General features: G+C 41.8%; 2 protein-coding genes across 2 annotated transcripts in view; both read right to left on the bottom strand.

Annotated features, from left to right (window-relative positions):
• The window catches only part of LOC118405877 (titin-like), a gene marked incomplete in the record, with an annotated part of 208,106 nt that extends 191,675 nt beyond the window's left edge, over positions 1-16,431 (bottom strand). Inside the window, 12 exon segments of the mRNA XM_035805692.1 lie at positions 4,357-4,537; positions 5,217-5,317; positions 5,939-5,998; positions 6,389-6,569; positions 7,425-7,554; positions 8,651-8,800; positions 9,180-9,351; positions 12,863-12,955; positions 13,788-13,925; positions 14,372-14,465; positions 15,087-15,259; positions 16,255-16,431. Of these exon segments, the coding sequence (XP_035661585.1) occupies positions 4,357-4,537; positions 5,217-5,317; positions 5,939-5,998; positions 6,389-6,569; positions 7,425-7,554; positions 8,651-8,800; positions 9,180-9,351; positions 12,863-12,955; positions 13,788-13,925; positions 14,372-14,465; positions 15,087-15,259; positions 16,255-16,405 (1,624 nt within the window).
• Positions 16,432-16,959: 528 nt separating this feature from the next.
• The window catches only part of LOC118405511, a gene marked incomplete at its 5' end in the record, with an annotated part of 14,466 nt that continues 13,971 nt past the window's right edge, over positions 16,960-17,454 (bottom strand). Inside the window, 1 exon segment of the mRNA XM_035805014.1 lies at positions 16,960-17,055. Within this exon segment, the coding sequence (XP_035660907.1) occupies positions 16,960-17,055 (96 nt within the window).

Genomic DNA, 17,454 nt, shown 5'->3' with positions numbered 1-17,454 from the left:
CATCAATTTGAAATTGTGTTGGGGGGGGAAGGGTCGGGAAATCCGAGAAACAACAAATAAAATTGGTGTGGCCTAGGTATTCTTTAAACACAAAAAAGGCAGACAAAAGAGGTTCATTCTTACACTTAGCAGAATTTATTTGATTGTCTTCCCACTCCTAGTCGTCCTAGCACATAGTCCATGATTTGTTTCAGTTAAAAGCAAGCTGTATGGCCACTTCATTGTCCTCCTTGCAAATCATAGTTTCAAACCAAGCAGGGTTATTTGCAAAAAAACTGCTATTAAGCACAGTTGCAATTTTGCAGTACATTTTCAAGCAAAACATACTAATGTAATGTCTAACATAAAATATCAAAAGTTTATAAATTCAGCTTAAGACAGATTGCTATGGGTAGCTTATGTAAAGTAAAAGTCTGTCTGGCAATATTCCATGGACTTTTTAGAATGGAAGCAAAACACTGAGATGGTAACATAAATGTTACTGTACCAGTTTGTATCTACTATGGCAAGAAGTTGGTTAAACGTAAAAATAAGTTATCTGTTTTTGTATCAGTCTTCTATTATGGCAAGATGTTGGTTTTCACATACTTCCAAACCTTTGAATGCTGCTGCCAAAAGTTAATAACTTAATGGGAAAAACATAAAAACCAAGAATGGAACTGCTGCAAAATGATGGAGCAAAGAATGACACCACATGAATCTTTGGGGATGACAAGAAAGTTGAGAAAACAGTTGAAGTTGACAGACAATGAAAATGTCTTTAGAGTTACAGTTTAAAAAGTGGCAAGGTGTTCCTGAGCTTTTTTCCACAAAAATAATGCATAATACTAACTGCAACTGTTTACATCTCTAACTTCTCCCAAACTATCAAGCAAAATCAAACAGAGTATGAAAAAAGGTAGGAGGATATATGGGCATGAGATGGACAGAATGAAAGAAGGAAGAGAGGATGAAGATGAGAGATGAGACTTGACAGCAAACAAGCACACCACACCACAAATACAACTACATAACCAGCAATTGCCTTTCCTCAAAAGTTGTGACTGTCATTCCTAATTGACGTTAACTTCATTTGGATCAGGAATTAGCTATAATTTGACGTTTCTGTCAGCTTTCAGTTTCAGTTACAATCTCAGGACAAGTCAAAGGGGATCTCATTATACCCCTGTCACATTATCCACGATCTTCGGGCGTATCGATGGAAGATCGGCCATATCTAATGGGTTGCGCGTATTTTTCACCTGAAAACCGTCCCTGTCACATATAAGCCATATATACAGGTAAGCCGTACCTTGTTCAATTGTTGTGCAGTAAAGTTATTATGATAAGCGAGGCTCGGGCGATTGCTGCAGAATCGTAGTCCGATCGATTTTCGCCAAATGTGACAGGGATATTAGGACTCGTCCAAGTCAACACAATTGGCTTCAGCAGAACTTAAAGAGAGACGTCATTGCATTAAGTTAGAAATTAGAGACAAAGATATTTTCACAGGTTATAGAGAGATGCAATTACTGGCTATGTAGTTACTATGAATAATATAAGAGTTGTAAAAACTAGTAAATATTACCTTTAAGTACACAACCGTATATTGACAACCATGCAGGTTTGGGTTACAAGTTTGGGCAAGGTTTGGCTATGAACAGGTCCCCACAACATTGTCTATGTTTGGCGCATACACCCATCTACTGTAATAGCATGCCTGGCAGTGTTTTGGTACTTACTAAACTTTCCACAAACTTCAGTCACTCTTTTTTTGTGTTGGAGAAGCTGGCCAGAAAAGTACAAAATGTTATAAACATTTCCACAGAGTTCATGCACTCTTTTCCTTGTTGGCAAGAAAAGCACACTTTGTCTTACTTGAGGAGTTCTTTTTGTACATGCAACTGAAGGTTCTGTATTTGGTGTTTACAAACTTAAGATTGATGTTACTTCTGTTACAACAAACTTTGACTTGACTTGACTGGAAGATAGTGGTGTAATAATTTCATTTTCTTAAGAAATTTTCTGTTTCTGCATGTAAGATGTCCAGTCTTGGCAGATGTCTTCATGACATTGTTACAATCGATTAGAGTTTCTTGAGAAATTTTCAGCTTTTATGACGTCTTGGCAGATGTCTTGGAGGTTTCTTGACGTCTGTTCATAGCCTTGCCCCGGTCAGTCGCACAGACGGACAGACGGACGCCCCGGCCCTCCCCACCTCGCATGCACTGTGACGTCAATCTAGTGCACAGACACACACGGAAGAACGCACAAACGGACAGACAGTCAGATGGCACGTCACAGGATGAAATGCAATGATCCCTCACAAACAGAAAAAAACAACCCTGTTCCCCCTCTATTGCGGAATGCTAAAGACCCAAATCAGACTCCGTGTGCCGAATTGCGGACTCAACCATCAAGTAGAAGGGAGTCTTTTTTTCTTTTTCTGTGAAAAAGTAGCCTTAGAACTTTCCCCCTTTGCGGTATGGAGCAGTCCAAATTCCGTCAGATGAAGTCTGATTTTGGCCCCTAGAATTTTGCAGTAGGGGTGGTCAGGGTACTACTAGTTTTATTCTGTTTTAGAGGGTTGGTTAAAATGTCATGACACAGCACTTAACACACACAAGCACAGAACCCATGTACCTTGGTTGGAATAGCATTTGACACCTTTCAATTAAATAGTCCTATTTTGCAATAGTTTACAGGTTAATATTTTACTTTTTATAAATGTCAATAACAACAAATTAAAACAGTTATTATTATTATTGCATTCATTAATTTAGAATCTAATCACAAAGCACATAGGGCTGCTTGCAAAATTCGATAAAAAATGTGATTTTTGATTAAGTAAATCCATAAGAAAGAACTTTGTATGTTAGGTTTGCAATGTGGCTATTAGTATTAATGACATAATTTTATACTACCTGAGCACGACTTACCAAGGTACAGGGTGAACCATGACAGAGGACGACACCAAACAAATGGTGAAACAAAATTGTTAGTAACAACCCCATTCATGTTCAGTTTAGCATCTCAACACCACATTCAACAAGGGGAGGACAGGACTGAGAGGCTTTGTTTGTTAGTTAATGAATGAGTGTAGATCACCATCAAAAACTCTCTGGACAGGAAAACAACTAAACTTTAACAACAAAAAGACTCGTAAGTTCAAGTTTGGTGTTAGCATAAAAATGTACATTACGTAGGATAAGGTTGTGAATATGTGTGTTACCTATAGACTGGCCCAATGACATAAAGTTCAATGTTTTTAACTGAGCTTACTAAACTGGCGACCTTGATACTTGAACAGTGACTAAGTTTTGAAGTTCATGTGGAATGGATAATTATACATGTAGACTTCTCCCTACACAGTTTCCCCCGAACGTTAACTTTTGATGATGTGATATAAAATATCTTCACTGCTTGAACATATTACAATCATGTAACAAGCAGTGTGGCGTTCCTTGTATCTTGAACTATGCTTCCTAATCTCCAACCAGATCCACGGTGCGTAAATGTAGTATCAAACTTGCCCGTTTGACTCCCTTAGCCGGCTATACTCCCTGGCCAGCTTTGATATTATCTTATGGCTCCGTAGGATCTGCTTGGAGATTATGCTTCCTACCAAGTAGCTTATGACATCTCTGTAGCCTCTATAGCAATTGCATCTGTCCACTAAGTTCTACAAAATAGCAGTTGAATCTGAACATTAATGTGTTTTCAGATGTTCAAACCCTGTTCCAACTTTGCCAATAAGCCTCTACAGTAGCACTAGATATTCGATCAAATTGCGTGTCCAAGGCACTGAAACAAGCAGAATTAACACAATATTCTGTAGTCCTTTGTGATAGTGTTTTTGAAACACTAAAATGGAAATTTGAATAGAAATATGTTTGGAAAGCTTCAAGTAATGTAACTGTGTTTTTGTGTGAAGAATAGTAGATCAAAACCACCCAAGTCTTTCAAACAAAACTAAGGTTTATATTGTTAAGAGAAATCCATACAAGAACTTGAAGAAGTTCAAAGAACAAAGCACAAGGCCATGCCAATTCAATTTTTCGGTCCTTGGATTAAGAAAAGCAATCATAATGCAAGAAAATTCAACATGAAAAAAAGAGCCAGAGCACTTATTTTTGTACACCTTGGTTGACATAGTTTCAGGTGGTAAATGAATATCTATTAGCCAAATTCAACTTTCCTCCTAGCCCTCTGTTTTCATCTTGTGTCCCATTGTTTAATTTGTACTTTATTCACAATGAAAAGTCTGAGAATTGAATAATTGAATTGGCATTCCCTGGAAAGATAATCACATCATCACAGCTAAAAAAAAGTGACTGTTTGTTTGTTTGTTTGTTTGTTTGTTTGTTTGTGACTCACCTTTCAGGCTGACGTGGCCGCAGCGCGAGACCGACCCCGCCCGGTTGGCCGCCACGCACATGTATATCCCATAATCCTCCTCTCCCACGTGCTTGAACATGACGCTGTGGGTGTCGCCGATCTGCACGATGCGGATGTGGCCGGTCGGGACCACCTGCACGTCGTCTTTGTACCACGTTACCTGCAAAATAGAATTTCAAAATGGACAATAGTAAAAACAATGGACGATAGGAAATAATACACTAAAGGAAAACAAAAGAAATTAGTAATGGACAATAGGAAAACAGATAGCAGGTGGGATTGGTTCAGACCACCTTTACGTCGTCCTTGTAACATGTCACCTACAAAAGTCATTATTCAAAATCCAAACAATCAACACACAGACACACACATTCAATTTACACTCACACACACACACCAACACACACTGACTCACTCACACACACACTCACTCACACACACATATACACACAAACACACACACACACACACACACATACGCAAACACAAACACACACATACAATGCTACACACACTACACACACACAAACACACACACACACACACACACACATATATACAAATAAGACAAAAATGGTACTCCACACTGTAGGGTTCCAGTTTACGAAGGGTAAAAGGAACAGTATGTAAAACATCTGATGCAATAGATAACAAACCAACATTAGACATGAGCTAAAACAGAAGGTTTCCCTACCGTAGGAGCGGGTCTGCCCTGCACTCTGCATGTGAGTCTGGCCTCCGCTCCCTCGTAGTATATTCTCTCCTACATACACACACACTCGCACACACGCACACACATACACACACACACATACACACACACACACACACACACCTACCGTAGGAGCGGGTCTGCCCTGCACCCTGCATGTGAGTCTGGCCTCTGCTCCCTCGTAGTATATTCTCTCCTCAAAGTTCTGCACAAAAACTGGAGGGATGTCTGCAGGAAAGAGGGAAATGTAGATTTACAAAATGTTCTGAAATAAAAATCATGTAATACATTTACCAACCAGAGTTACCAACCTAGGATTGATGTGTTAAAAAATGTGTATTTTCCCAGAACTATCGTAGAGTGGAATTTGTTATTACCAAGCACAGTAGGGGCATCTTCTCTGGATAGATTTAAAGAACACTAGTCTTGCAGATAGAAGTGCAAAAATTAGGTGTGACGGATCGTTCAGTGAATGTAATATAACCAGCTGCTTTCGAGCCGCGTGCCTGCGAAGCTGGTGTGTTACGCCGAAAGTCGGTTATAACAGCTTTATAGATACAGATACAGATAAACTGAAACCTGCTTTAAGAGTTTGCAAGAAGTTAGTATATTCTTTCCTCAAAGTTTGACACAAACAGTCAATCAGTCTCGAGGATGTCTGTAGGAAAGGGGAAACATTCTAAGGTTTTTAATGGAACCTGCCATCACCTGATTGTATAGTACATTTTATCCATGATTGTACAACAAATTCTGAATCACATTAGCACAATGAGTAAACTATAGTAAAAGCTGTATGTGAATAGAAGTGGGAAATGGAAGCTATGTTATGAAAATAGCTTGTTTCATTACCTGGTTTCTTGGGGGCCAACTTGCTCTCGTCTGTCAGGTACCCATCCGTTGCTGGCAGTGCTGTAGCCATGTCAGACAAAGGAAGTAAACATTGCTGAAAACTTGAGACTAGAATTTCGACATGTTTGCATTAAGAAGTGAACAATTTTTTTTCTTTCTGATTGTTTGTGACAACTTTTTCCAAAAAGAAAATCATACATGTAGTTCTTAAATGTTGGCTGCTCCATCATTTGCACGTTGGAATTTTTAAAAAAAATTTACATCTAAACAGAGGATAGAAATCATCATTGGCATGCTATGATTTTGTAATATATAATACAATATACCAATAGACCTTGCAGGTTTTGCAGTTTCTTTCAATTATCCTTATCAACGAGAATACTTTTTGGCGTTAAATTGCTGGTTTCAAGATGGTATCTCATATCCATTACAGATAAATCTGTGACCTACGTTCCACTTCCAGAGTCATGGCCGTCTCTGCCTTCCCCGCGGGGTTGATCGCGACACACTTGTACTCGCCACGGTCGGAGTAACGTGCCTCGTTAATCACCAGCGAACACTTGTCCCCCTCAAACAGCAGCATCTTGTTGTGGGACTCTTTCAGGGGCTTGTCCTTAAAGTACCAAATGATCTGCAAAACAAATGATATTGTTCTGAGAAGCATCTTTTATTGTAGGACTCCTTCAGGGGCTTGTCCTTAAAGTACCAGATGATCTGCAAAAGAAATGATATTGTTCTGAGAAGCATCTTTTATTGTGGGACTCCTTCAGGGGCTTGTCTTTAAAGTACCAGATGATCTGCAAAAGAAATGATATTGTTCTGAGAAGCATCTTGTTGTGGGACTCCTTCAGGGGCTTGTCCTTAAAGTACCAAATGATCTGCAAAACAAATGATATTGTTCTGAGAAGCATTTTTTTATTGTGGGACTCCTTCAGGGGCTTGTCCTTAAAGTACCAAATGATCTACAAAAGAAATGATATTGTTTTGAGAACACTACATACTTTGGAAAAAAAGTTGATCTTTTCAGCTGAAGCATCTTTTATTGTGGGACTCTTTCAGGGGCTTGTCCTTAAAGTACCAGATGATCTACAAAAGAAAGTGATCTTTTCTTAAGGATAATGTTCTGACAACACTTAAGATTATTAACTCTGGGAAAAAAGGTTGAAGCTTAATTTCTCCAGCTGCAGCATCTTTTGTTGTGACTCCTTTGAAATCTTTAACTAAGAATAGCCAGATAATTTGAAAATTGAGAATGATTGGAGATCTTTGAAATATGAAATAATGTAAACAGACAAGGTTGGTGCATTCTTTAAAACCATTTCTTTAACTAGATTATCTATCCAAAAAGGAGAATGTTTCCTTCAAATGTTTGTCCTTAATACAATGGCTGATAATGTGAAATAGCAAGACTATGTTCAATTGAAACAGAGATGGTCTTATCAAAGATCCAAATAAAGTAAAAACAAAAACAAACAAACAAACGGACCTCTGGTTCAGGAGTTCCGATGATGACACAGTCCATCCTGATCTTGCTTCCCTCCAGCACATCTCTGTCCCTCAGTGTTTCGTACACCGTCGGAGCCACGTGCTCACTGTCCGACAGTACCTCTGTGTCCCTGATAGAGACAAAGAAAAGTAACGTTACAGCACATCTCTGTCCCTCAGTGTTTCGTACACCGTCGGAGCCATGTGCTCACTGTCCGACAGTACCTCTGTGTCCCTGATAGGGACAAAGAAAAGTAAGTTAATAGAATTTCTAATCAATCAGTGACTAGTTTAGACAGGTAAACACACATACCTCCAAATTTACAATTGCTAACAGTCCATAATGATCACGGAGCAACCTAGTTCTCGCGAGAGTTGTGAGAACTAGGTCGAGACTTGTAGATCTTCTGCCCCTCACCCCCGCCTCCTTGCGGAGTAGAGGTAAATAGGACTTGGGCAGCTCCCAACTGTTTACATACGTGGCTAATGAATCTCTTCAACGAAAGAAAAGTAATGTTACAGAAAAAGAACAGGTCCCAATTGTAAGAAAGGAGTAGAAACAGAAAGCAACTGTACAATATCCTGACTCCCTGGATTCGAACCCGTGACGAATTTGGGCAGCCAGATCACAAACCCAGGAAGATTGGAAGTGTACAATTTAGAATTTGTATCACAGCTAGTGGACAAATAAAGCCTCTCAAAGCCTCTCTCTCAAACCCAGATGCGTAACCCTTATGCCAAATGGCATTTGAGGAGAGCCACGACTCAAACACGGTAAAAAAAATCCACCACACTAACTTAAAAGAGTAGGGGTCCTTCCCGGTGTGAGTGGATCAATTACTAGTAAATCTGTCTGGATATGCAGCTTGTACTGTTCAGTACAAACCCGGCATACATGTATTATCCTAATATGTATATTATACACTTTTCTCATGCGGCGGCCATAATGGATCTAAAACGAGTTCAATGTGGCAAACAAAAGACTGTCCATCATAATTAGCAGTTCAACCAATGATAGCCTGCCAATTAGGAAAGCGACCAATCTTATATTGTGAAAATTTGTGTGGTTTGGGGGAAAACTAAATAGGAGCTGATTTTATAAATAAGTTTTGTCCGTTTGCCTCATTGACCTCGTCTTCAATCTATCATGGCCGCCACGTGAGAAAGGTGTATTGAGGTTGTTTTCTGGATATGAAATACAAACCAACAGAATCAGGCCGTACTTACGTTGTCTCTGCGTATCTCTCCACCGTGACCTTGCAGCTCCCATGAGCCTCTCCGTGTGCGTTCTTGGCCAGGAAGGAATACATCCCAGAATCCTCTGGGTACGCTTCCTTGATGACAAGCGAGAAGGTGTCAACGCCCTGGAGAACAATCCTGAGGAATAGAAGAAGTCAATATTGAGTTTTAGGTATTCTGTAGACAATATTGTGGTATCAAAATGTTCCAGTGACTTAACGCTAGTGGACACAAGACTGATCACGGGTTGGATTCTGTTGTGTCCTTGGGAAAGGCACTTCACATAACTTACCCCAAACTATAAAAGATAGTTTTGGAGGATATTTTGAAAAGAGAGATTTTGGAGGTAAAAGGCTGCATGGAAGGAGAGGGATGGACCCTGCCTTCCAATACAGCACCCTATAGACACAGTGGATAACAACCCACTGTCCCCAGTGTAAAAAAAGTTTAAACCATTAGCTGCTCTTTAGTTTCTTATAAAACCTTCTGTAAGCTAATGTCTTAAAGAAAAACCCACCTGACCCCGGAGGACTCCTTGACAGGTTGCCCGTCACAGAACCAGTAGACGTCTGGCTGCGGGTGTGCGGTTACCTTGACGACCAGCGTGATCTCCTCCCCCTCCATCACCTGGATGTCCTGCAGGTTCATGTTCAGCACCGGAGGCTGGGGCGGAGGCTCCGTCTCCATGGCTACGGGGGAAACAAGAAACCGAAAATCTCAGAACATGTTCAGGTTCATGTTCAGCACCGGAGGCTGGGGCGGCGGCTCCGTCTCCAGGGCTGAGGGGAAACAAGAAACCGAAAATCTCAGAACATGTTCAGGTTCATGTTCAGGTTCATGTTCAGGTTCATGCTCAGGTCCATGTTAAGGTTCATGTTCAGGTTCATGTTCAGGTTCATGTTCAGCACCGGAGGCTGGGGCGGCGGCTCCGTCTCCAGGGCTACAGGGGAAACAAGAGACCGAAAATCTCAGAACATGTTCAGGTTCATGTTCAGCACCGGAGGCTGGGGCGGCGGCTCCGTCTCCTGGGCTACGGGGGAAACAAGACACCGAAAATCTCAGAACATGTTCAGGTTCATGTTCAGCACCGGAGGCTGGGGCGTAGGCTCCGTCTCCAGGGCTACGGGGGAAACAAGAAACCGAAAATCTCACAACATGTTCAGGTTCATGTTCAGCAAAGGAGGCTGGGGAGGAGGCTCTGTCTCCAGGGGTACGGGGGAAACAGGGGACCGAAAATCTCAGAACATGTTCAGGTTCATGTTCAGGTTCATGTTCAGGTTCATGTTCAGGTTCATGTTCAGCACCGGAGGCTGGGGCGGCAGCTCTGTCTCCTTGGCTACGGGGAAACAAGGAAACGGAAATCTTACGACATGAAATACCTGGTTTTTGTAAATTCTTGTTTTATTCACACAATCTGCCAAATAGTCAGCAAGTCTCCAAGGCTACAAGAAACCAAAGATTTCACAACTCCTTGTTTTCTTTTGACAAAACTAAACATGACCAACACAAAAAAAAGTTGGGACTCCTTAAGCCTTGTTCAATTTCAAGAGTACCAGGCTTCCATTAGGACTGTCCCTCTGTTAGGACATGTAATGTAAGTCTCTTGTCTGAGGAAAGCCAAACCTACTCAACTACATGTATGAAAAAGAACCCACAACACTTAACAAAAAGAGAGTCCTTCCCAGGGTGAGTGGATCAAAGAAACCTGTCCGAATATGCAGCTTGTACTGTTCAGTACAAACCTGGTGTGTTACATCATGAGGCGGTTTACTGGGTATGCAGCTTGTACTGTTCAGTACAAACCTGGTGCGTTACGCCATGAGGCGGTTTACCGGGTATGCAGCTTGTGCTGTTCAGTACAAACCTGGTGCGTTATGCCATGAGGAGGTTTACCGGGTATGCAGCTTGTGCTGTTCAGTACAAACCTGGTGCGTTATGCCATGAGGCGGTTTACCGGGTATGCAGCTTGTACTGTTCAGTACAAACCTGGTGTGTTATGCCATGAGGTGGTTTACCGGGTATGCAGCTTGTACTGTTCAGCTGAGCCCTTCTCATTAGAAGAACTTGAAGCTGCACTGGACTCTTTCTCTAACAACAAATCCCCTGGACTTGACAACATCCCTACCATAATATGGAAGGATCCGGTATTCCATGATTTGCTTCTTCACCTGTGTAACAACACCTTCCTTACACACAAACCTCCTTCTGCGTGGCTCAAAGGTGGTATTATTCCAGTACCCAAGAAAGGAGATTTGACTTCAGTTGCAAACTACCGTGGGATCACTCTTACTCCTATAGCTGCCAAGGTTTACAACAAGCTGCTATTTAACCGTCTAGTTCCTGCAGTAGACCCACTCTTAAGAAAGAACCAGAACGGCTTCCGAAGAGGTAGATCCACCATAGCACAAATACTCTCCATCCGCAGAATAATAGAGGAAATGAGAAGATGCGACAGAAATCTTGTACTACTGTTTGTCGATTTCCGAAAGGCCTTCGACTCCATAGACAGAAACATTATGTTTGAGATACTTAGTCTCTATGGAATACCATTACCCATCGTCAGTGCAATCAAGGCACTATATACGAACACCACTGCTACTGTGATAACTCCCGATGGCGAAACAAGCCCGTTTGAGGTCACAGCTGGTGTCCTGCAAGGAGACACATTAGCTCCTTTTCTTTTCATCATAGTATTAGACTATGTACTACGTCTCTCATTGGACAGCATGCAGGAAAAGGGTATAGAAATTCAACCTAGAAGAAGCAGTCGACACTTAGCTGTGAATCTTACAGACCTAGATTTTGCAGACGATCTAGCACTGTTAACACACCTAGTCAAGGATGCTGAAGATCTTCTGCAGTCTCTCGAGAAAGCAGCGGCTCAAGTTGGACTCTATTGTAATGCAGCAAAAACTGAATTCATAAAAACAAGTACAAGTATTACTATTGCACCAACTGATCTCAAATCCCTATCTGGAACTTGCCTAAAAGAAGTCGAGGACTTTAAGTATCTCGGGTCTTACATTATGAACTCAGAAAAGGACTTAAGCATTAGGAAAGCCATGGCCTGGAATGCTTGTAACAAACTGGATAAGATCTGGCGCTCCAGCATAAACAACAAACTTAAGGTACAAGTCTTCCGCCCAGTAATAGAGCCCATTCTCCTGTATGGTGCTGAAACTTGGACCTTAACAACTCGTCTGGAGAGGAAACTTGATGGTACGTATACACTACTCCTGCGCAAAGCACAGAACATTTGTTGGAAGCAGCACCCATCTATAAGGGACATTTATGGAGATCTTCCGAGGGTTTCTCACAGACTCAGACAGAGACGGGCACAGTTTGCTGGACACTGCCTTCGGGCTAGTGAAGAGGTAGTTTCCTCACTCCTCTTGTGGAGGCCTCGAGGAAAAACTCACTCCCGGAAGCTGACCTTCCCGAGACTGCTCTCCAGGGATACCGGGCTAGCGGAGGAGGACCTGGCAGCGGTCATGTCAGACAGGAAGGCGTGGGCTGAAGTAGTGCATGGACTTACCCCGTCCCCTCCGGGGGTCGACTAGGCAAGGCAAGGCACTGTTCAGTACAAACCTGGTGTGTTACACCATGAGGCGGTTTACCGGGTATGCAGCTTGTACTGTTCAGTACAAACCTTGTGTGTTACACCATGAGGCGGTTTACCGGGTATGCAGCTTGTACTGTTCAGTACAAACCTGGTGTGTTACGCCATGAGGTGGTTTACCGGGTATGCAGCTTGTACTGTTCAGTACAAACCTGGTGTGTTACACCATGAGGTGGTTTACCGGGTATGCAATACAAACAAACATAAACAACAACAAAAAACCTGCTGGATATGCAGCTTGTACTCTTCACAACAGGAAACACATGAGCTTTGAATATGTGAATTCTTGGTATATTCACTCACTCACAATTCGCCATATAGCAATTACTCAGCAAGTCTCCAAGGCTACAAAGAAACAAGAAACTGAAAATTTCACAACTGAAGATTTCACAACTCCCTTCTTTTCTTATGACAAAACCAAATCTTATCTGACCAACACTAAAGAAATCTAGGACTTACTCAAGGGTTCCTTTGCAGTGTGGGTGGATCAAATAAATCTGGGCGGATATACAGCTTGCACTGTTCACCATGAGATTGTTTGCCAGGTATGCAAAACAAACAAACAGACAAACCAAACCCACCTTTAACCGTGAGCTTGGCACTGCAGATGGCCTGGCCTCCAGGGTTGCTGGCCTTGCACATGTACCGGGCCTCATCTTCCACAAACACCTCCGCTGGGAACAGATACATTAATAGTAAAGTTTATTGCAAATTCTTGCCGATGGGCTAATTGCAGGTAACATAAGAGATTCAAACAGTGTATAAACAATATCACAAGTGTCTACTCTAGTCTCATACTAGTAAAAGCTAACTCTAGATCCTGGGTTATTCGGTTTGACTCCTTTTTCGAAGACAGTGGAAGGCGAAAGATCCAACCTTTTCTATTATGTGTGGGTTTCATGATGTTAGAAGGAGAATTGTTTTCTTTTTGTCAGTATATGTGAAGAAATTTGGGTGGAATTTGGTGGCCTCTTCAAACAGTTCTTTTCTTTCGTTATTGTAGAAAGAGCAGTCTGATGTAAAATGTGTTCCCTTACATTTGAACATCAATGAATATATGAATATCAATGTCATTTTCATCATCATCATCATCATCGCTGCATATCAGTCAATGTTTACTGAGGCGGGCCTTTCATCTAAGAAAGATGTTTTCACTTTTATAGCTACTCAATTAAACTGACTACTTTCCTTCATGCTTGTGTCTTGATTTTCTTAGTTTCAGAAAAAAAGATAAAACAGAAATTGTCACTGACATCAACATCTCATTTGATCAGTAATGTATACATGTATTTAGAGTGAACACTTCTCTCACATGGAATGATTTTCACAAACAACAAACATTGTACAGATAAAACCACTTACATGGGGACACAATATTTCAATAACATATATACATGTAGCATGACCATACTTCAAACATGAAACAACAAGAGAGTCTGTAATACATGACAAACAGCATGACAAGCATGTTACATGAATGATGTTTGAATGAATGAACTGCCTCACCGATAGTGAGGGAGGCCACATTGTTGATGAAGGCAGTTTCGTAGATGGAGGATGAAGCGATGTTGTCGTTATCCTTGTACCAGGTGATAGCAGGAGTCGGGTCTCCCTCCACACAACACTCGAACCTGAACGGGCTCCCTGGAGCAAGGGATGGAATGAGACACAGATGAAGGAAACACTGTGTGTTTGTGCTGGGAAGGATGCATACAGATCTTCTGCTAAATCTACCTTCATCTCTGGAACAGCGTAAAAATCGGGATGACACACATATGAAAGAAAAGTCAGTATTTGTGTTGATACAGTGGGAAATGGAGGGGAAAATGGCTATTTTGTACAACGATCATATCTTTTTGTAATCTACATTATCACACAGTAAAGGACAAGGCCCGGATGGAATGATACACACAGATGAAAGGAATACTGCCTTTGTGTATTTTTATTTATTTATTTATTCATCTCAAAACATGTGGGTAGCCCCTTCAACTTGTTTGAAGTTGTATACCGTCTAAAATTAGAATGAAATAGAAATGGAAACTGTTAGCTTTTTTCTACGTTAATGTTAGCATTTGCTACTTTGGTCTTACCCTCGTCCACCACGGCAGAGGTGAGCTTCTGAGCGAAGGAGGGAGGAACCACTTTCTTCTTGGGGGGAGGGGGTGACAGGAGCTCAAACTTTGTCTACAGGGTATGAAAAGAATATAAAACACACAATCTGGTCAACTGGAAGAAATTCAACAAACAGTTATGTGAAGTCTACAATTATTATCAAGTAAGAAAAATATAGTACAATGGACTATGTCTTATAAAATGTCTTCTTGCCTTCAGATCAATTTCCAGGTGGTAGGGAACACAACGTGTTATATTCGATATGTTTATATCATATAAAATCAAAACTTTACGATATCACCTTGTCTTAAGCATGTAAGAGGTGTCTCGACTTTCTTGATGACTGTGTTTTGCGGCTTTAAGATGTAAGATTAGCCTTAAGGAACCAAGCACTTACAGGAGTCTTGTCTTTCTTGATGACTTCGAACTGCAGGTTTTAGATTGAAGATTAGTCTACATGTGTCTCCACTTTCTTGATGACTTCGATCTGTGTCTTTAAGATTTAAGATTAGCCTTAAGCAACTAAAAGAACTTACAGGTGTCTTGACTTTCTTGATGACTTCGATCTGTGGCTTTAAGATCTAACATAAGTCTTAAGCAACTAAGGAGACCTACGGGAGTCTCTACTTTCTTGACAACTTTGTACAGTGGCTTTAAGATTTGACCTAGTCTTAAGCAACTAAGAGGACTTACAGGAGTCTCGACTTTCTTGATGACTTCGATCTGTGGCTTCATGTCGAGGTCGTGTTTAGACGGTAGCGTCTGCATCTTGGTCTTGATCTCCGTGCGGACGTATGTGATGGTCTCCCGAACCTCGTGGAACTGTACCACCACATGGCGCGTCGCCTTCTCTCCCTCATCTTTTCCTGAAAACAAGAATAGGGCCACATGAAATTTGTTTGTTGTTTCTTGGATTTTTTTCTAAAAAAAAATGGAACAGCAGTTCGAAAAAAATAAAGATAAATTTTTTCAAAAGGTCTTGGGTGAAGATCTACGGCTCAAATAACAAAAAAAAACATCCAAAGAGATGGCTCATTTTGTGCAATAAATCCCTTCCTTTGATTTGTTACTCATGTTCTGAATAAAAGGCATTGCTTTAGACTGAAATTATGTGCATGTGGCTCTGAAAGGCAATATTTACAGGTTTGCGAGCAAACCATGTACATGTATTAGTTTTTCTTGGACCTTAACTCATTTTTTTGTTGAAAATGAAGAAAATGGACGGGCGAATCCGAGAAGCAACACTGCAAACACAGATGCAACTGTAAAACAGCGCCGCCTGTCAGTGAGATGTAGTATTACAGCAGGCAGGAATGTGTAGCTGACTGACTCACAATAAAGTGAAACAGCAATATCAGCCTGGAAAACAGTCTGAGTCTAAAGCACAGAATGTCCATGAAACAAAACATCAGCCTGAATACAGAGCCTGATGTGAAAGCTGGTCTTAAGGTGTGATTTATTTATTTAGTCGTTTGGACGACATTACAGGCAGCCTAGGTTGCCCAACTAGCCAAGGCTGTGATTAAGGTATGATTATAGACATCAGACACAAGTTCTTCTGTTCTTATTAGGAACTAAATTTTGTCAATAAATCATTCAAGAGCTAAGAGACAACCACAACTTATGCAGTGACATACCAATCTGATTAAATTATTCAAGGATGGAAGAAAACAAATAAGTGCATGGGATCTTTAGTATACCAACATGTAAACCATGAAAAGAATGGCCAGAAGACTTATAGATACATATTCAACACAATTGCAAATAACTTTTACCCAGTTGGTTCATTGTACCCTTACGCCATATTGGCAGTAGTGAAATCTGGTTTAGGAAAAAATCTATCTTCACATCAAACACCCACCATGGACCCTGACGGACAGCTCTGAGACATAGCGGACTCTCCCCTCCTGCATCTCGGCTTCCTTAGCCTTCTGCTCCACAGGGGGTAACAGCGCCTTGGCCTCCTCCTTCGTCTTCACAGCCCGGGCCTGCTGCTCAAGCTCAAATAACATCTTGGTGGTCTCTACCAGCCACGCCTCGATCTGGGAAGGAGGGAAGGAAGGAATGAGTGAAGGAATGAACGTATGATCCACGGGGGGTAACAGCGCCTTGGCCTCCTCCTTCGTCTTCACAGCCCGGGCCTGCTGCTCAAGCTAGAATAACATCTTAGTCGTCTCCACAAGCCATGCCTCAATCTGGGCAGGGAGGGAAGGAAGGAAAGAATGAGTGAAGGAAGGAACGTATGATCCACGGGGGGTATAAGTGCCTTGGCCTCCTCCTTTGTCTTCACAGCCCGGGCCTGCTGCTCAAGCTCGAATAACATCTTAGTGGTCTCTACCAGCCACGCCTCGATCTGGGGAAGGAGGGAAGAAATGAGTGAAGGAAAGAACGTATGATCTACGGGGGTAACTGTTACAGTGCCTTGGCCTCCTCCTTTGTCTTCACAGCCCGGGCCTGCTGCTCAAGCTCGAATAACATCTTAGTGGTCTCTACCAGCCACGCCTCGATCTGGGAAGGAGGGAAGAAATGAGTGAAGGAAAGAACGTATGATCTACGGGGGTAACTGTTACAGTGCCTTGGCCTCCTCCTTTGTCTTCACAGCCCGGGCCTGCTGCTCAAGCTCGAATAACATCTTAGTGGTCTCTACCAGCCACGCCTCGATCTGGGGAAGGAAGGAAAAAATGAGTGAAGGAATGACCGGATGATCCACGGGGGGTAACAGTGCCTTGGCCTCCTCCTTCGTCTTCACAGCCCGGGCCTGCTGCTCAAGCTCGAATAACATCTTGGTCGTTTCTACAAGCCACGCCTCAATCTGGGGAGAGAGGGAAGAAATGAGTGAAGGAAAGAATGGATCAAACAGCATCTTAGTCGTCTCAACAAGCCATGCCTTGTTCTGGAAAAAGAGAAAAGGAAAGATGAATGAATGGGCAAATGAATGAACGAGAAAAGTAATGTAGGAATTAGAGCATGGCATGGTACTGTCTCCTCGGTGCTGAATTGAATATATAAACAAGTTTCAATCAGAGCACTAATGGCAAATTGCGCGATTAGACCATAGAAT

The sequence above is a fragment of the Branchiostoma floridae genome, chromosome 18, assembly GCF_000003815.2.
Source record: "Branchiostoma floridae strain S238N-H82 chromosome 18, Bfl_VNyyK, whole genome shotgun sequence".
In the NCBI taxonomy this organism is placed as follows: Eukaryota; Metazoa; Chordata; class Leptocardii; order Amphioxiformes; family Branchiostomatidae; genus Branchiostoma; species Branchiostoma floridae.
The sequence above is the reverse complement of the archived record's forward strand: the minus strand, read 5'-3'. Positions and strand labels throughout refer to the sequence as shown.